The sequence below is a fragment of the Colossoma macropomum genome, unplaced genomic scaffold (assembly GCF_904425465.1).
Source record: "Colossoma macropomum unplaced genomic scaffold, Colossoma_macropomum, whole genome shotgun sequence".
Classification (NCBI taxonomy): Eukaryota; Metazoa; Chordata; class Actinopteri; order Characiformes; family Serrasalmidae; genus Colossoma; species Colossoma macropomum.
This window is the reverse complement of record NW_023494791.1, coordinates 8,985,943-9,006,584: the sequence shown is the minus strand read 5'-3', so window position 1 is coordinate 9,006,584 and position 20,642 is coordinate 8,985,943. Positions and strand designations below refer to the sequence as shown.

General features: G+C 39.9%; 1 protein-coding gene across 2 annotated transcripts in view; it reads right to left on the bottom strand.

Moving 5' to 3' along the window:
- Positions 1-20,618, bottom strand: part of ubr2 (ubiquitin protein ligase E3 component n-recognin 2) — a 38,310-nt gene extending 17,692 nt beyond the window's left edge. The window contains exons 1-14 of one of the 2 annotated variants that reach the window (XM_036573790.1): positions 19,886-20,618; positions 9,773-10,032; positions 8,814-8,892; positions 8,011-8,121; positions 7,713-7,843; positions 6,372-6,510; positions 5,841-5,903; positions 5,528-5,648; positions 5,279-5,386; positions 5,078-5,166; positions 3,052-3,150; positions 1,174-1,337; positions 779-878; positions 537-665 (exon numbers count right to left, since the gene is read on the bottom strand). In XM_036573790.1, coding sequence (XP_036429683.1) covers positions 537-665; positions 779-878; positions 1,174-1,337; positions 3,052-3,150; positions 5,078-5,166; positions 5,279-5,386; positions 5,528-5,648; positions 5,841-5,903; positions 6,372-6,510; positions 7,713-7,843; positions 8,011-8,121; positions 8,814-8,892; positions 9,773-10,032; positions 19,886-19,969 — 1,677 coding nt within the window. In that variant the 5' untranslated portion in view covers positions 19,970-20,618. Of the gene's footprint in view, positions 1-536; positions 666-778; positions 879-1,173; positions 1,338-2,872; positions 2,972-3,051; positions 3,151-5,077; positions 5,167-5,278; positions 5,387-5,527; positions 5,649-5,840; positions 5,904-6,371; positions 6,511-7,712; positions 7,844-8,010; positions 8,122-8,813; positions 8,893-9,772; positions 10,033-19,885 lie in introns of both variants that reach the window. The other variant, XM_036573791.1, reaches the window with a different exon arrangement.
- Between the last annotated feature and the right edge of the window lie 24 nt (positions 20,619-20,642).

The window sequence follows — 20,642 nt, the reverse complement described above, 5'->3', positions numbered from 1 at the left end:
TACTAATAATAACAACAACAACAGCAGCAATAAAATGAACTGCTTATCATATATTATGAATGCTCTATTTCTTTAGTGTTCTTAACTAAAAAAATGACTTACATGCAGCGACAAGAGACACCAAGCATAAAACTGTGCTTTATGCATGCAATGAATGCTGCACTGCTTGCTGTGCACTCCCTGTATAAAGTCTACATTAATTAGCATAAGGGTGTATTGCAAGTGGTGCAGCAGCACCGCTGCGGTGCGAAAATTGTGCCATTTCCTCTAGTGGTCTAAAATGTGGTTTGGTGTATAGAAAATGAGAGACTAAAACAAGGGCACCATGTGAAGGGGGGCGGTTTAAACCACCATGAACAACAGTTGGGGTTTTGCTTGTTGTGGCTGCAGTGTCCCTTTTTGTTTGCTGAGAAAAAGAAAAATTATTGTTGATGGGATTAGGGGGCTGATGATCAACTGATTAACGTTACTGTAGGCGCCACCTACTAATTTATATGGTAGGGGAAAAACACTGATGTTAGTCTGTTAGAACTCACATCACTGGCACACCATTCCTGCATCATTGAGATGATGTGTGTGAGCTTCATCTGTAATGTGAAGGCTGCCTCCCATTCTGGCTCCATCTCAATGTGCTGCCCCACCTGTCGTACTACTGGGTCCATACCCTAAAGGAAAAACATACACAAACAAACCTGATTGAAAAATGTCTATTTGGAGCAGCACAATCAAGACTTTCCATACACCACACTGTCAAACGGACTGCGAATGCAAAATTTACCTGCATACACTTAAGTAGCTCCAAGAAAGCGTCAAGTCCTTCCAGAAACTTCTCCCTGAGTTTGTCAGTCCATTCTGTTGGACAGCTAATCAGGACATATCTGCAGACAAATAAGTTTGGTCAGCACAATACTCTTCCGCAAGAACAAACATCAGACTACTCTCGGATGAGAAATATTACTACAATACCTTTAGTTAGGAAAAAAATAAGTTCTCAATGACCAACAAGATATGCAAACCTGATTGCTGTAAACATTTCCTGTACTCTAAGATAGGAACGTTTAGTAATAGATAAATAATTGTAAGGATTTTGTTTTATATGTTTGGCACATAGATTAATATATTTATTTTTGTAGTGAAAAAACTAATGTTTTATACCAAAAGCCTGTTTCTTACTTGAGGTCTCCTATAAGGCTCTGGACTCTGCGGAATTTGAAGGCCTGTTGTGCAGTGTAGCGCTCAAACTGGAATCGTCCCTGCAGGTCTCGATGTCTCAAGTGATCCAAAAAAGTGCGGATGATAGTGGTCATCAGATTCTCCTCTGTGATCAGCATCCGTGCCTGAGGTGAGGGAAATGGGGTAACAAAACTGCCATATAATTTGCTTACTAAAGGCATAAAAGTAAAATTCCAAAACTTCAAAAATAAATAATACATTTCCGAATCCTCTTTAGTCACAAATAACTCAAATAGTTTACAGCCTGGAAAAGCTATGAAATACAATATACTCCGTTCTTTCTATGTAGCTGTGTATTCATCAGTAAAATCATTAAAATTAAAACCTGCTTAAAAAAAACAAAAGTATGCGTTCCCAACATAAGGGCTGTTAGAGGACGGTAACATTTAACTTCACGTATTAACATGCATTAACATCACAGACGAAGACACTAATGGTGGTGTTAAAAAGCTAGCAGTACTCATTAACAATACTGCTGACTTCACGGCTTTTCTTTAGTTTTCTTCAAGGCTTTCAAGGCAGACTCACCAACATTTTCAATGTCAGATTTTTTTCAGTATTCATGCAGTAAAGGCATCCCACCTTATGCTTATTTATTTTGTCTTATCAAAGACAGTCCTTGTAGTTGTCATTTCCAGGCATTTCGACTTAATTTAGTGTGACTGTGACTGATATACCTATGCTACTAGCTAAAAGACTGCCCAGGCTAAAAGACATGATGCGCACAGTACCTGATCCCACAAATAAGAAAATGTAAGGTCATGAGAAATACATGGGTGAAGTTACAGGTTCTGTGAAAAATCTATTAAAGGTCACTACCAAAGTTTGTGTTTTAACATCATGAAATAAACAATTACAGAAACTCATGCTAATATTTTCCATGACTTTTAAGTACATTTTTCAATTTTGTTACTTTTTAAGGGCAATTCAGTACTGGATTTTGGCACATTTGCCTTCTATAACTTTCCAGGTTTTCCAGGACCCATACGAACCCTGTTTACCAAGTCGTCCTGTTATTTTGTGACAGTCCCTGATACCATGCAAGTCAAATCCTAATCTTGATCAAAAAGAACATAATATAATGCAGTTCAGTGAAGGTTGTCATTGTAGTATATGGTCATCTTTAATTTGGCCACATAATTTAGTAACAAAGAACAAAATTGCAAGTGACACAAACTTTACCATCTGAGAGTTTGAGACCGCTTAGCTTAGCCTGCCTTATTCTCTGAAGCCATTACGCCACAGGCTGTTTGAAACGACTCGTTTCGCTTGATGAATAAGAGCTGACACGTGTTTTTTCACCCACATTGAAGTCGTTTAGGTACAATAAATGTGATATTAATGTAGGATATCACATCACCCAATATGTTTACAAGTTCAGCTTCTTATGTCGACATGGGGGAATACTGCAGTCTTGCTATCGATTACTCTAAAATCATTTACCATCACTGAGGCTGTTACCATGGTGACTCGATTATTCATCGCCAGGCATAGACCTAGTTACAGAAAATCACTTCAAGTAGCTACCCATGAGTCGATTCAAAAAGAATGAAGAAAGTTTAAACATTTAAAATACAAGTGGCTACAAGCGTCTTTAGGGTTTTCATCACTGCGGAAGCTTCTTCTAGTGTGTACTCACCAGGGAAGGCACGGTGAATATTTGCACAGACAGGTCAGTGACGGAGAACTCCCTGTCGTGGTCATCCTTCACGTAGTCGCTCTGCAAGCGCTCATAGTTCTGCCAGCAGCAGCGAGGCAAGCGGAGGAGAGGAGAAAGAGGCAGAAGAGAGGAAGAGTGTGTGGGGTGAAGGTACTCACCATGGTGGGGACGGTGAAGAGTTGCACTGACAGAGAGGTCACTGACACTAAGCGCTCGTGATCGTCCTCCATAAAATCTGTCTGGAGGCGCTGGTAATTCTAAATGATAAGGGAAAGTGGGGGGGCACATTCATCTTCTGGCTCAGAGGTCAGGGGACACCTCATCCTTCACTTATACCACATGCTTAAACTGGTGGTACAGACTATAATGCAGAAGGATGGGTGAGGAGCATGAGGTCATAACAACTAGACCCTCCAGAGGTGCCCATTTTATGGAAAACTAAATTTCTCACTATGAGTAAAAGAGTTTGATGTAGTAGGTAAACATTGTTTAAGTTTCAAAATGTACCATTCACCCCCAGTACATACCGTCCAGATACAGAAACTAAGCTGCAAAAACAGCTAGTTGTGAATTCACTGTTTTTGTGATGTTAAACCAACAGATTTACAAGTATCCAGGCTATTTTAGGCTATAGAAGCTTAACTCCGCCCATTCACAGCGAGTCAGAACGCAGGTCATTTATATATTTCAGTCTTAAAGGCATAATAAACAAAAGCATAAGAGAGGTTAGAAAATGATCAAACATGACTATTATGACTATACACCGATCAGGCATAACATTATGACCACCTCCTTGTTTCTAAGCTCATTGTCCATTTTATCAGCTCCACTTACTATATAGGTGCACTTTGTAGTTCTACAATTACAGACTGTAGTCCATCTGTTTCTCTGCATACTTTGTTAGCCCCCTTTTACCCTGTTCTTCAGTGGTCAGGACCCCCCATGGACCCTCACAGAGCAGGTACTATTTGGGTGGTGGATCATTCTCAGCACTGCAGTAACACTGATGTGGTGGTGGTGTGTTAGTGTGTGTTGTGCTGGTACAAGTGGATCAGACACAGCAGTGCTACTGGAGTTTTTAAACATTGTGCCTACTCACTGTCCACTCTATTAGACACTCCTACCTTGTCAGTCCACCACACTGTGTTGGTCAACCTCTAGTCCTTCATCAGTGGTCACAGGACACTGGATATTTTTGGTTGGTGGACTATTCTCAGTCCAGCAGTGACACTGAGCTGTTCAAAAACTCCAGCAGCACTGCTGTGTCTGATCCACTCAGACCAGTGCAACACACACTAACACACCACCACCACATCAGTGTTACTGCAGTGCTGAGAATGATCCACCACCCAAATAGTACCTGCTCTGCGAGGAGACCTGAATCCTTAAGTTGTGCTGTTTCTGAGAGGGGTTTGTGATGTTAATCAGAGCATAATCTGTTACGGTTCTAGCTCTATGACCTGTTCAGCATGTACTATAGGTCACATCTGAATGCTCCTGGCAGACATCCTGAGGCTTCGGTGGGTCAGCCAGAGCCAAAGCTGTGGGGTGATCTACTACAGTCAGCCAGCCAAAAAGAGCAAAGGTAAAGTCGCTCAGTTACTATCGCTCACATGCTGAACTTGCGATCCAAACCAACAAAAGGAAAGGACAGTGTCAATGTGCTGTGCCAACTTTGTGCCACCTCATCCACTGTGAGAGTATGTGCACACAAAAGACTTTCCACAATAGAGATGTACATCCAGCATATAATCCTCCTAATTGTTATGTACACTAGCCAAATAGGACGTTCGTTAAGGTCTAATTTTTCTCTCACTGGTCTGACTCATCATTCAGAAACAAACAAAAGGTTGGGAAACACTAGACTATTGGTTATTCAGTGACCAAGTTCACATGATAGCAAACGAGCTGCACAGCTTTAGCAATTTCTAGGGAGAGTACATAATGCTAACCATTACACAGTGTGTCCAGGTTTACATCGGGTATGAAAACTTTCTGAATTTGAGTGACATTTGGCTCGAACATAATTCCAGCCCAAACAGTACAAGCAAAACAATAAAAATAATGAAAACTCGTAAAACTAATTTACTAATAGCTTGTTTATGCTGATAATGCATGCGATAACATTGTCAGAAGCTTTGGTTATGGTGGATGGACGACTAGCATTAAGACTGGATGGCTTACCTTTGCAAACTGAATAGCAAACTGCTTCTTGTACTTCAGATCCATGAGAAGACTGCTCATGAACAGCTGGTGGTAAACATTCCTTGCACCTAAAGGAAAAACAATTAGAAAAACAGCTTTATACGACCATTTGCACATCTTTATGCAGGCTTTAGAATAAACCCGTACTTAACATATTAAAACACCCTCTCTGTCATTCACCTTTCCACATCTTTGAGTCGCAGAGCATGAGAGTGTCCACTAGAGAAGAGTTTTCTCCTTCAGGACCTTTCTGCAGTCCCACCTGGCACAAAATCCTCCTCAGGGCATCTAGAAGAAAGCAGAACCAATATGTAAGCCTAAGGAAAACATGCAAAGGCTGTAATATCAGCCACCGAGGTTTGAGGTATGTGTGACACTGAATGATCGAATAAAGCCGCAGGGGTGAAGACAGAGCTAGAGAGGAGAGACCTGAGTATCTGATGATCTGTCCAAGCCAGGTGAGGGCTTTGAGAGCAAAGCACTGGTGAGCTACCACTGAGGAGTGCATAACCTGAACCCGGAGGGGCTTCGTCTGACGACTTGTGTTCCGCTGCAGAAATAAAAACACGGTGTAGTGACTTTTCACACAAGAAACTTGTACTTACAAGCACACACCAACAGGGGAGGACCCTGATGCAAACCAACGTGGATTAAATACACATCAGCTGCAGAATCACAGATCTCAGACAAGATGTAACAGTTTCAGATCAAAACCTGAATCGGCCGAGTGGTGAAGACTTACCACAATAACAGACTTGGCCTGTTCACAGAACTGAAAATCCCCATAGCGCACAGATTTCCGCCCCTGAACACCACAATACAGAGGTAAACAAAACACAGCAAGAATAGAACGTTAAGAAGGAAGAGTTTCTGGGTTATGCTTCATGAAACGAGGTATCTTGACAAAGGGTTGACACTTTAGGTACACACATTGGATATTTTACCTGGAACTATTAGTTGATATTTATATTTTAATATATTTAACTAGCAGGATTCTAATTTCATTTCTCAGCAACCTGACAGCATTAGTTAGTAGTGGTTCTATTCATATGGTAGTTTCTTTCCACTGAAGGACAGAGTAGGGTGGCTGACAAATTGTGCAGCAAGAGGAGGGCTACAGTCATTACCTGTAAACCTACAGTGCATCTATATAATATTGCTGTGGTGATGAAACTGGCAACTCTGAGTATATGGACATTCAAATGGTGGGGAAGAGTTGAGCTAGACAATATGGTGGGGAAAAAAAAAGAAGGCAAATAAAGAGGGAGCTTACATCTCTGTCCACTGTAGTTGCAAAGCTGACAGCCTCTTTCTGTGTGCAGTTGACCGCTTTCTGTAGTGTGTAGATGACCTGCTCATAAGTGTGAACCTCATCGTTAAACAGCATGCAGTAATAAGTATCTCCACGTTCCCTAAAAAAGAAAAATAGACTCAGTGGGGTTGTATACAATAGCCATATAATAAAATAAAAACACAACATTGAGAGCAGCCAGTGCATTTTGTCCTGAATTAGCCTTTATACTAATGGTTAACTAATTGTGGCATGGACAGATAATGATTTAACGAGCAAACTGGTGAGAGGCTGGACAGTAGGCCTGGGTGATAAGGCAATGTAATCGGATGTCGCCAATGATGGACAAGTAACTTGATGGCGATGTGTAAAAAACGATTATCACTGCTGTGGAAAAAGAACAGAGAGAGAATCATAGAGGAATAATTTACCAATAAACAGCTAAATATGTTGGGAAATTGGGCTTCATGTTTAAGACCTGTTAGGGCACGTGTCCCAACAGACAGTTTGTGAGAGAGTGCAAATGAGAGAGAAGTCTGAAAGTTTGTTAAAAAGCGGCCTGTTAGTTCTCTCTGCTACACACTGTAATGCCAGCTTTACCTAATGTTACTAATGTTACGTTTAGCTAGAGTGCATGTAACCAAGAACAAATGCCATTCGAACTTTGTCAGTGACTCACTGCAGTTAAAACAGGCTATAGTGACTGGGTTTTTACCACAGAGAAGCTAGCTCTAAAGCTAGTTCTAACCTGGGGAGAAAGTTCTTCTGATCACCGTCTACAGTCGGCTGTAATATTAAAGTAATATTAAATAATATGTACACCATGTTTTATTAATTTTCACTGTTAAAATACTGAGTTACAACGGGCACATGGCTTTGGAAATCACTTAGTCTAGCGTTTCTTCTGCAGGTAGGGCTATGAGTATGCAAGCTGCCATAAATCTGCACTAGAAAGAAGCTTATAACTGCATGTGTTTGCAGCAACATTTATTTCAACGACAGGTGAAGTAGTTTCCAAAAGATGTTGTGTTACTTATGCTTTATTATGGAATATTGTATTATTTAATATGTAGATTTTCATTAAAAAGTTAATGGTCAAAAAAAGCATATACACTCATATAAAAGATAATCGGCGATATAATCAATAATCATAATTTAGTAACTAGGAAATATCATGCTAATTATTTTTAGATATCGCCCAGGCCTACTGGACAAAGCTTTTTGTCATTTGTAGACAAACTCTGAAGAATATATGTTCTTAACAGTACGAAAACTCCACACATCCAAATATGGTGTTTGGTGTATGTGCATGCATGTCCATACGGTGGTTCAAGGCCTTGAGGGAGTTCATCTTCCTTGTCCCAGGTCAGCATGTCCACAGCATATTTCAGGATGATAGAAAAGATATTGTATGTACGTGCAATCATGTCTGCAGAGAGATTGGCAAGGGGATCCTACGAAAACAAATTCCAAGAGGGGATAATCAGAAAACAGCCCCATTAGAAAAAAAGGACCATTCACAGGCTCAGTTGAGAAAAATTTATTCACAGCTGTGCCAATTCACAACCCGACCAAAAGGGTTAAAGCTGTAGAGACAAGCCGTAAGGTAAACTAGTCTTACCTCCTGGGAGGAGTCACTGATGTTAGGTTCATGTTTCTGACAGTAAGGGCCCTTTTTCCAGGCCTCTGTGTCACCACAGTCACAGAAGCCCCCTCCCCCTGAGGTCGTCATCTAGAGAGCAACATAGTGAGAGAGTGAGTGTGAATGAGCAGAGTAAGTAAGTCATGTGTCAAAGACAGATCTGGCAGGATCAGAACTTGAAAAACAGACACTCTCTCAAGTAATTTGCCTTTTGTGACAACTAGATTCAGGTCATGCAGGTCCTTAATCTGTCAACAGCAAACATCTGGGGTCTGATCCAGAGTGTTCTTTAAAAACAAACATTACTTACATACACAAACGCATGCCCACGAAAACAGACAAAATATTTAAATAAAAGCTTTCAACATTACTGATGAACATGTCATCGCCAACAGCCAAACAAAACAAGCCTCACTTCTCATTCAAATAACTGAAGCACTTTTATAGATAAACTTTTTAATGCTTTAATCTAAGGTGGAACTTTAATGCTCGAGTCAAATAGAAACAGAAATTTTCAATTGTCCTATGGAAAGATATGAGCAGAACTCAGGTCATGCAGTGGTTAAAACTATGGACTAAAGCCAGGAGCAGAACGTTCCACATCCCTCCAAAACACGTGGTACCAGCATGGCCAGTTTCCATTTTTCCAAATGGGATTAACCTGATCTCCCAGCTTGCACTAACAGAAGCAGCTGGGAACCCATACGCTGTATACATGTCTAAACGAAGTACCACTACTACAGCTATATCATCATTAAGGAGACCTTTATATATACTCTTACCCTGTATCGATGCTCTTTGTGTACACTGCCCAAAAAGCACTGCATGCACAGCACACAGGTTGGGTCTGCTGCACATTCCCTAAAGATGAGAAATGGGACCAAACATCATATCACATACAAAGAGAATCTAACAGAATAAAAATCTAAATCAAAGAGAAGTAAACATCTGTAAATGATGCATTTCCAATATCACAATACAAATATGTAAAGTAAGAAAAGTTAAACTAACTCTAGGTAAGTTCACATACCTAAACATACACACAAATGTGTATAATAAGCATAAATAAAAGAATAAAAAACTTTTTTTTTTCAGAATTTAGGCTGTCCAAACGTTATGGCAAAAGTTATGGTTTTCATGTTTTTCCAAAATGTTAAATTTACCAAATAAATAGAAATTAGAAAACAGAAAACTAATTTGCAGAAAAATGCCATATTCCAAGTTTGTCCCCTGCAGAGGATGCTTTAACTTATTTCACTAATTAACAAAACATATTGTGAAAAGGAGGGGTCAAACTTTTGCATATGACTGTAACCAAGAATTTCCTTTCAATCTCTTGCGTTTGGATATTCACACAGAATACTTGTGGAAAAATGCACTTAAAATAAGAACTGAAGTGTATAAGTAATACATGAACAAGTCATAACCCTTGGTGCTCCTTGTGTTCTCTGTGCTAACAAAGCGTCACCAAGAAAGCAGACACGCCACAATCCAGCCTCTCAGCAGGCTTATGGCAAGCTGGCCTGAAGGACTTAACCTAGTAGCAACCTGACCTAATTCAGTCAGGACTGCCTGCAGTCCCAGTGTCCAACCTGGGTACAGTCTGGTGATGTAATAACTTGAGCTACATGGAACATTTGCCAACTGAAAGCCAGCTAGCAAAGTATTGTCATTGGCTAATTATGCCCCAAATAAATTAACTACACAGCATGAAGTTACAAAAGGAGTGGTGGTCCCTTACCTGCAGGAGTATGTGGGCTCCCCCACTTTAAAAACATGGCCACAGAGTTGAGAAGGTTGGTTGCTCTGTTCTAGCTTTGCCAGGCCAAGTGACGGCTCTTCCCCACAGAGGTACCACTCCAGTGGAGCCTGTAGAAGCAGCTGGGCTAGCAGGTCTTCACTCTGAGGGTTCAGGTTGGGCCCCAGACAATATATCTTGGGCACATAGCGAGCAAGGTGCTGATAGACCTCTTTGGGCAGATCGATTGCCTGCAGCCATTTCTGTGGGAGAATACAGAGCAGAACTTAGAAATTTTGAAAATGCAAGACACCTTTTTAATTTGTACTATTCATCTTAAAAATATAACTGAATTAAACACATAAGTTAAAATGACAAATGTACTTGACTGAGTTTGATCACTCTGACACCACCGTTTACACATATTGCCATTCCTACCCAGCAAGTGAATATCAACACAGAAATATCCTGTAGTTAAATCTGTGATGTATATAGACAAGTCTGAGATTGTTCTTTACAGTATCTTGCATGTTGCAAACCTGCTCTCATAGTTAGGCTTTTGTTTATTCATTTATTCTTTTATTTTTGGTATAAAAGGTTGCACCAGCCCCTGCTCACCACATATTCTAGAGATACTGATCAGGTTTAGTTAATTAACTGGAATTTCCTGATATTCTTCCTTTGGATATTCAGTTTTTAGTTTTGGGATCCTGAGATTATTTTTTCTTTACTGGCTATCAATAAAGGCGAAATGCAAAATACTGTAATGTTCAGGGTTCTCGAAAGAAACTTACATGACTCAATGTTATGGTCCATAAAGCAGCTTTATTTTTAATTTTTATTTTTGCTGAAAACAGCACCAAACACAATGAGAGGAAACCCAGCCTCTCCAACGCTAACAACTAAAAACACAGCCCTCTGCTCTACTCTGGAAAACCCAAAACTGCATCCCATATTCAGGCTCTTCAACATAAAAGTCCCTGTACGAATAAACCTAAAACAGCCAAACAAACATTTCTTCTCTTTAAAAAAAACTGAACTACTTAGAACGCAGCACGCTGACGCCACAATACATTTTGTCAGCTCATTCTTTTACTACTTTTGCACTTTTTAACTGCATTGTCAAAATGTGAAAATATGTACCATCTCGGCTCAGGTGCCTGACATCCCCCTCCACAGCACTGAACATCTTGCTAACATCGGGCTAGACAGCATGTATTCCCAGGGCAGCTGCAAACAGTGCCTCACTAAACTGGACCCTTGGTAGGGTCATAATTAATGCCCTTCATTCTTCGAGTTAGACCACCTCGGTGAAGCACTGGTTAACCCGTGCGTGCGCTGTGCTCTTACTCCCTAACCTGCCACTGAGAGAGGCTGGGAGAACAGCTTCAACTGTGTTTTGTTGGTGGGCTTTTATTGCATGAATGCCACATCTTAAATCCTGCCACAACATTTCTATTGGATTAAGGTCTGGACTTTGACACAGCCATTTCAAAATGCTAATTTTTTTCTCCTTCAGCCATTCGTTGTAGACTAACTGGTGTTTTAGGGTCACTGTCTTTCTGCAGGACCCACCTTCTGTTGAGGTTCAGTTCACAGATGGATGCCCTAATCTTCTCCTGTAGAATGTCTTGACACAATCCACAATTCATAGCTCCATCGAATCAAGGCAAGCTTTCCTGGTCCAATAGTAGCAAAACAGCCCAAACCATGATATTGCCACCACCAATTTCATAGTTGGGATGAGGTCTTCTGCTGGCATGCAGTGTTATTTCAGCCTTCTGGCTCACCCAGGTGGTCTTTAAGAAACTTTAAACAGGCAGCAATGTTCTTCCTGGAGAGTAGTGGCTAATATTCTATACATACTATTCCTATTTAGTGTTTGCCTGATGGTGGGCTCATGAATACTGACATTAACCAGTGTACGAGAGGCCTGCACATCCTTAGATGTTACCCTGGGCGTTCTTTGTTTTCATACAGAATATTGTAAGCTTTACTCTTGAAATCATTTTTATTGGATGACCACTTCTGGGAAGGGTAACAGTGGTATTGAATTTGCTCTATTTGTACACTATCTGCCTAACAGTGGATCAATGAAGTTCAAACTGTTTTAAAATCTCTTCCAGCCTAATGAACATTGACAAATCTCCTTTGACTGAGACATGGCATGCACTAATAAATTTGTGTGGTAAAGACCAGACTTTGATGGAGAAGACTTGGATGGTTAATCCAAGATGGTTAATCTTTTTAATAGGGCAGGGTCAGTCACACAGTCAATCAACTGACAAACTCCTGACTGTAATTATTACCTATATCAAGCTAATAATTCTAGAGGTTTGCATACCTTTGACAAGCAAAACATATAATGTTGGACTACTTTTTATACAATGGCTTATGTTATTTGATGTGATTGGGTTCTGTTTACACACACACACACACACACACACACACACACACACACACACACACACACACGTAGTAGTGGGTGATACACCAGTTAGAATTCTTCCTAAGCGATTGGTTTCATCGATGTGTCACAAAAACAACAGATAACGCAATATACAGTGTTAAACACACCAACTGGAGCCCCTTACTTGAGTCTGAGTCAGGCTTCTTTCAGTAATCACTCATCTCCCACTGTGTAGTCAATTAAAGTCTGAGTATGTCAGCCCAGATTGGTTTTGATGGAACAAATGCTAGAGAGACAAAGAAGGAACTGGCAGTCTCTTGAGGTAATTTGAGTTTTTAAGCATAGCAGCACATTAGCCATGCATGTCCAATAGCTTCATCTGCGAGGTGCCTCTGTAGGTCACACTGCATGCTCTCGCAGCCTTTTGGTTCAATCAAGTCCAGCGAAACTCCGATGCCCGGAGTTGTAGCACAAGTGAATGTGACGCACATTCGAGACAAATGACTTGAGAAACTGAGATGTGAAACAACATTTCTGCTGAGCAAGAAAAGATATTCCCTGCTTATGTGTGCAGACCACAGGTTTTCTATATACATTTCAGTTCTGTTCTTAACTATTTTGCACAATAAAAATATTCTGTACTTCATTCAGCTGTCAAATATAGTTCTTAGTACTAATTCGATGATAATGTAATAGCCTTTTACACAATGGTAATAAGCAGTGAATATCTCTCTTTTGTGGTGCAGTAAGGCAGAGAATGGCTAAAAAATTCATTATTCATTTATTATTTTTCATCTACAAATTTGAAATGCCAGTTTGACCCATTAAAGAACAAATAAATAATACACAGTTATTTATACTGCAACTCTGGACAACGTGCTAGAAATGAGACAGTACATTTTATGTGTTTATTTAGCCCACACATTATGAGCTTTATCACATTATGAGAGTTTATAATGAATAAATGAATAAATAAATAGACTAACAAAAATCTGTCAAACTTGGCCATCAGCTAATCTAGATGTAAAGAAGTCAGAACATGATTAAAAAAAAAAACGCTGAAACGTGTGACGCTGAAAATTAGTCCCGTTCTGCAAGATATTGTGGCAAGTGTTGTGGGAATGCAGACCTCATTTTACATACCAGTGGGGGGAGAGAAAGAAAAAAAAAACAAACAAAACAAACAACTGTAAACATGAACCACCAAAGTACAAAGACAAGCATAAGAAAGGCTAATGCATGTCAGCAACGTGACAGGCGAAGAAAGACTTTTTTTTAACATACATTAGTGTGTAAGGTCGGAAAAGGAGGAGAAAAGACAAAAATAGGTCACTATGTCAAAGTTGCTATCTTCATGGAATAGCTTCAGTTAATAAATATTAAGAGTCATATTAAAATATCTACATGTGAATATGAGCTATCTGAAATAACTGAGTTATTTGTTGAGCGCAAGACTTAAGTTACAAAAACCATGTCATGTTTAAAATGTGACAGATTTCCAGAGGCAGTGTTTCAGGCTTTGGTCTTTTTGTGTTCCTCACTTTCTCCAAACGCCAAGTTCTGGTGAGAGCACTCATTAAAAAAAAAAACTACAAGAATAAGTAAATCTGACAAAGCAGCTCATGGCACTGAGCTAATTTCTAAAGGAACTGGAATAGAGTTTAATCAGATGGTCAACAACCAGCATGAAATTTGGAGATTTTTGGACACCATGGCCACACAATTCAGTGCACAGAGCAGACTCACACCTCTGACTTGCCAGAAGCAACCATTTAGACAATAACTGATTAGACAATTACTGAAATAACTTATCTGCAAAAATCAGCCTTTCCTTTCCAACTAATGTTGTCATGGTTAAACCCTGCTCGATCTAGGCTATTTCCTGAAGAACAGAGAGGCATGTGTTCTGGGACATCTGCAGAACGCATCAGACATGAAAGGGGAATTCCACCAACTTCACAAAACTTCTGCATAATTCACTCGCTGACATGCAAATAAAGCCATCCAGACTGGTTTGACGTGAAATCGTTCACTGTAGAGAAACTAAACAACTCAGTTCTTCATAGTAGCGGTGATAGGAACCAGAGGTCACAATGACTAAAACGTACATGTAAAATGTAAAATCTATATGTACATGTAATGAGTTTTGAATATAATTTTGATAATGGTAACACAGTGAGAAAGCAGAAAAAATACGTTTCTGGGGGATTATTTCACCTTAAAAAGTCCTGCATGTACCTCTAATGTCTTATAATGTCAATGTTTTTGGCCAAAGCTTTTTGCAAAACTACTGCTAAACAATGTCAGTATTCATAATTCATTTTCTGTGAGCACATAGAAGCATTAAATGTCTGGTTTCACCACCACAGTGATTCATTCTGCCCTGAGTTTCTCTACAATGGAGAATTTCACATCAAACCTCTCTGAATGAAACCTTAATAACCGAACTAAGAACTATGCATGTATTCTGAAAAATCAATGGGTTCCCCTTTAAAGTTGGGCTTACACTACACTGCTTGTTGAGTTCAGAGTAAATAATCATTCTCTTTACAATTTCATGTCAGCAGCCAGTTTGTATATTTCCTCCAGTTCTGACTGTGATATCTGCATTTCAACCCCAGATACATCCCCGGTTTGCATTTCCGCTATATTTCTTGTGCGTGTGAAGCAGAAACCTGTCTGGCATCCAGTTTAGTGTTGTTTGTATCATGTGATAATGGGGGGGGGGCCCTCTGGGATTTTGAGTGCTGTCTTAGCTGAAACTCGTTATGCATGTTGTACTTTCGTTTTGCGTTATCGTCTAGTGAGCAGGTCCTCACAACAAAATAACAGGAAATTATGTTAAAGACAGACGTCTGTTTTCAAAATCTGTTAGGATCTGTAGTCGTGTAGCGTTAGTGTAGGCTTAAAAGAAACCTAGGGCCCAATTCAACACCTAAACCACTTTGGAACGCAGGTCTAAATTCTCGTTCTCTGTTCAGATCAGACAGTTTTCAAATGCCTCATGTTGGGTCTGTTTGAGCAACAGAAACTCTCTTGAGAACTGGTTTCTCACCCACAAAAATGAGTCCCTGTGTGTGAGGATCTGGAATGCTGAGTGTGAGACAGGCACCAAGAACGACACTAAGAGAGCCATCGAACTACAGCTAGAGCAGCCTGAGTGTTTTATGTGGGCTTGCTTTGCAGCAGTACCTGACAAGCTGTGCAGACACATTTGCTATGACAGAGCTATTGACAGACACTGTGGCCCTTTACAGAACCAATTTTAAAAGGTTCGTAAAACTCTACTGGTACACAGTGCATTGTTATTTTGCCTGACACTCATGTATTCATAAAACAAAAAACCAGCCAAGACGTGTTATTTCTGATGTGTGCTTATTTAGTTTACAACAGGAGATGCCAGGCTCGGTATGCGGGTATCACAATAGTTTGTTAGCATAGCTAAGGTTTCATAACTGTGAGACAGTTAGCAAGAAGTTGCATCTCAAATAACGATAAAGCTATGAAAACGGTGTTGCATTACATTTTGTATAAACAGCAAACAGAACACAGAAATCTAGGTGTAATCCGAGATATACTATTACTGATTCCCTAATGATGCACAAACATGCACAAACCAATGACTTTTGGCAAAGAATCTAGCAAGACCGTTGTTCAGTAAAAGTATCATGCAAAATCTCAGTGAACACAGTGATCAATTTTCACCCGACAATTACAGGAAACATCATAAATGGGACATTCTAAAATCTGCAGCTAAATTTCGGCAGCTGTTCCAAGCAAACTTCTACAGATGAGAAGTGAACGAGGTAAGCTTTGTTTACTTTTTCTCCATCTTTTCTGTCCATTTGTGTTCACTTAGCTACTGTCATGCCACATGCAGTTATCATGCTTGACAAATGTTGCTTCAGGCAGTTTGACTGTAGAAATAAGCAAACGTCTTCAATGTCAATGCATTTGCATTAATGGCTCTCGCTTCCACTCCGATATATACATATATAATCAAAACTTGAGCATCAGCCAATACTGATACTGATCCAATATGTTTTCAATAAAAACTATTATGCTATTTTTAACTGAAGCACCTTATTATACAGACATTCATAGGAACAAACAGCTAACATCACATCACATCACATCACATCACACAATATGAGTGCATCTATTTTAGGGCAGATTTATTACTGGATCAGATCTGATTAATTTTTTTCCCCCTCAGGTATTCAATCCAGCATTTTCCACTCATATCAGTCCAATACAGATACACATCCATACTGATTTGCCATCTCTAACATTTTTTTTAATATGGCACTACTGTGTTTTTTGTTCCAACTTATTAAACCTCAGCAGACATTATATTTTCGTCATGACTCCTGTCTAATCACAAAATGAATAAGAGCCTGCAACTGTTCCTGCCAGGCTAACATTGTTGCAAGTTCCTTCCTCAAAGCACCAACAAATTTAATTTAACAAAATTCAAACTGTTTCTTAAGCAACCCGACTGCATTTAAAACTACATGTAATTCCATACCAATAGTCTGCTTGCACATCAGGTAGAGCAAGAAGACAACTATAAATTTGAAAAACCCTGCACAGAGTTTGTATTCATAAAGGTTCAAAGTAGGGGTGCGGGAAAAAATCGATTCTTAGATGCATCGCGATGCGGACGTGAACGATTCTGAATCGATTCACAAATGTCAAAAATCGATTTTCTAAATATTTAATTTATAACGTAATGTTGACGGAACGCAAAAGGCGGAACTTGGAAGTGCGGAAGTGCAGCGTCCGGACAGTCTGTGACGGTACATAACAAAAACACAACTGGGTGAGCGAGAAATCCGACCGGCTCCCTCTGCATTAAAGCCAGGTTAGGTCAGGAGTCACAACACAAATTATAAGAAGAGCCATTTTGTCCTTTCAACAAATTCAAACCACCTTGGGAGCCACAACATTTAATGTCCAGTATGTCTCAGTATGTGCTAACGTCCTAGTATAGACTAAACAATATAAACGAAAACGCAGATTTACTTTGCTGTGCTTTAAGCTTCGCCTATAGCCGCTTTCCTCCCATCTCTGCCAGAAAACCTTTCCTCAGAAGTTGATCAGTTAAATGTCTCTGAACGTTCGACTGTTTTACGAGGCTGAAGTCGCTTCTTGTTCGAATTTACCAGTTCCACCTTAAATTCTGACTGAGGCGCCGAATGTAAATGCGGCACCATTTAAGGTGGAACGGGAGAATTCAAAAGAGAAGCGACTTCAGCTTCGCCACTTTTTAGTGTTTGACAGTCTCTCGTTGCAGATTTAACGTACCAGGAAAGGAACTGCGCTGCTTATAAATGCAAATAACGCATCGCTGCTATGTGACCTGCAGTTCTCAGGCCGTTGCGAAACAGGGCTTTCGCGCTATGTTGTACACGTCCCGTCTCAAAGATACCTGACTGACACAGCGACACACCCCCCCCACCCCTTTTATCGCATTTTAAGCAGCTTCTCGTGCTCCAAACAAGAGCACTGAATGAGAGCCTTCTAGTTCACTTGCCACATCACTTCCATTTGATTTATTAATAATTAATATTGGAAATAAATTCATTATGGATCATTACAAATACTTCGCTTTAAAAGTACTGAGTCACTTAGTCACTTTAAAATGTATATTGTCTCTATATTCTGTATATATTTTGTGTATATTTAATATATTTCAGTTGTTTTTTCTTGTATTTTTATTTTTACTTATTTACCTTCTGTAGAGTGATTAGCTGAGCCTCACCACAAGCATTTCAATGCATAAATGTCCTGACATGTTGTGCAAATGACAAATAAACTTGAAACTTGAACTTGAAACTTGAGCTCACACAGTGAGAAAATATAAATGCTACATAGAAAAAAAAAGATGCATCGAGATGCATCGACAATCGTTTTATAATCGCATCGCAGCCCTCTGAATCGTAATCGAATCAAATCGTGAGGTGCCTAGAGATTCCCACCCCTAGTTCAAAGCAGGAGTCCTGATCTAGGATCTGTTCTCGTCAGGAAATTAATCAGAAATAAGAGATTGATCTGATGCAATATCAGCAGGACTACTCTGAAAACAGGCCTTGTCGGTTCTCACCCAGCTTAGTATTAAAAATATAGCTCAATAGGAGCAACCTGGGAACTAAATTTGAATCAGATTCCCAGTTTATGGTTTTGCCTGTCACAAAAATGGATTCTAGATCACAGCTCAATCTTTGAGTACCAACGCACGTTAATCTTGTTAAGATCACAGCATATCTACACATTTCAGTCTCGTTTTTGCTTGGCACTCCAGACATAAATAATGTGATCACATATTGTTTATTACATTTAAGAGTTTACTCGACTAATTTATTCCATTTCTGTGGCAAAGGCATTACACATGCAAAGGGATTACATGGGCAAATGAAACTTGGCACTTTCTGACCTACTAACCTGGATTATACCTACAAAGCCCAGACAGTAGGCGGTCTTTTCATTGCTATTACAGTTTGTTTTCATGTGGTGTTTTTGCCACAGAACATTGTGGCTAATAAAAAAAATGAACCTTCAGTCAAACCTCACAATGTCCTTTTTTTACTTTCGGTGTAGGCAAGTGATGACTGACAGTACACGCTGTGTTTTTGGGCTCCTGACAGCGTTGACAGAAAAGTGGCCAACGTCTGTGCTACTGTACACAAACAACCAGCATTAGAACTACAAGTTAAGAGAAATTTAGCCAGTAATCTGAATCTATGGCAGTTGTTTTTTTGGTCGTTTATATGTGAAGTCCCCGGACTACTGGACTCTAGAACAGCCCAGCTGGTGATGATACCTAACAACAGTGGCAAATTTGAGTCACTTAGCTAGCTACCTGACCAGCAAACCACAGAAGGTTTTCCTCAACCTGACAAGACCGAGGTCGGCTTGTAATTTGCAGCCACAAGCAAAACGTAAACTTATCTAAGCCTGAAATACTGACAAAAACAGCACTTAGCTGACCAGAATAATAACAGGTTAGCCAGTGGACATTTGTTTCAGCGTTTAGAGCTAGAATCACATACACTTAGTTGCATTTCAGAGCTATAGCCGGGCTAAAGTAAGAACAAAGCCAGCAATGCTGTTTATCACTTCGACATGACAAAACATCTCCCCTGTTGGCGAATGTGGCTTTCTATTCGCCAGGTTATTGTCCGAATTTCCCCGTTCCACCTTAAATGGTGCAGCAGTTACATTCTGACACCTGAGGCTGCACCATTTAAGGTGGAACAGGAAACTTCCAACAAGAAGCTGGCGAGTAAGAAAGACTCCAGCTTCGCTGTTATTGAGCCAGATAAAAGCTATGAAGGCAGGCAGTTTAAAACGCTGAAGAGAAACTGAAGAAAAATGCAAGCTAATGGCTTTGAAAAGCAAAATGACATTCGTGGACAACACAAACAATTACAATTTATGGTTAAAATACGATGTTTGGCAACCCATCGGTAAGTAACTTGCTGCCTAGTCCAGTTGCAAGAAAGCAAGTTGGGTTTTGTAGCTGGGTTAGCTGTGCAGCTAACGTTAGCGTTAGCTTAGCAGCAGCGACAGCTATTCTGAGGAAAACAATCCGAGTGGAAGAAAAAACGAAAAAAATACCACAGAAGGAGGAATAACTGCATTTTTTAAATACACCGGACAGAAATGGAGCAGGTTATGATGTATTCTATAAAACTGTCCCCTACCGCAGCGGTGTCCTTGGCTGAAAAATTGAGGAATTCGCTGCAGAGAGCAGACGGGACTTCACGATCAGTTTCAGCCGCCGCCATCTTCACTTCACTGCTGGAGCTCGGGCGAAGGAAGCGGAAATCAGCCGTTCGCTCAACTTCCGAAAAGAAATGGATAAACTTTTCAGCTGACAAACTGTTGTTGACTCACAACGAATCACTGGCGCTCTGGAGATCGAGCCCCGAATGTAGACACCTCCCTTATGTAACACTCTGTTGGCCTACTAGCACAGTAACATAGTACTCTTTGGTCATATGTGGCAAAAACACTGCTAAACACAGGATAAAGAGATTCAATTTGACTTAAAGAAGCTCAGCAGCTTAGTCTACTTTTTTAAGAAGCCATATCCCAAATTTTGTTCTTGTATTTTGTCTTTAATGTACCGAAAACAGTCATCATTCATAATTCATCAACTTCTCTTTATAGGTTCCACTTAATTGAACTGTTTTTGCTACTGTGCCTTTAAGGTCTATGCATATTTAAATAACTTTTCCTCTGATTGGATGCCTCATGCAAAAAACACTTTGCCCTGAAACACTCTTTTTAAATAACAACTTGAAAAGGGGGCTTAACTCCTCAAGGACGATGAGTAAATATAAATGTGTTGGTTTCTGTGACATCACAAAAACAACAAATTCAAAGCTGACTGTTTTTGCAGCTGAGTTTCTATATATTGATATGTATGGAATGTGGAGCAGTATATTTTTGAACTAA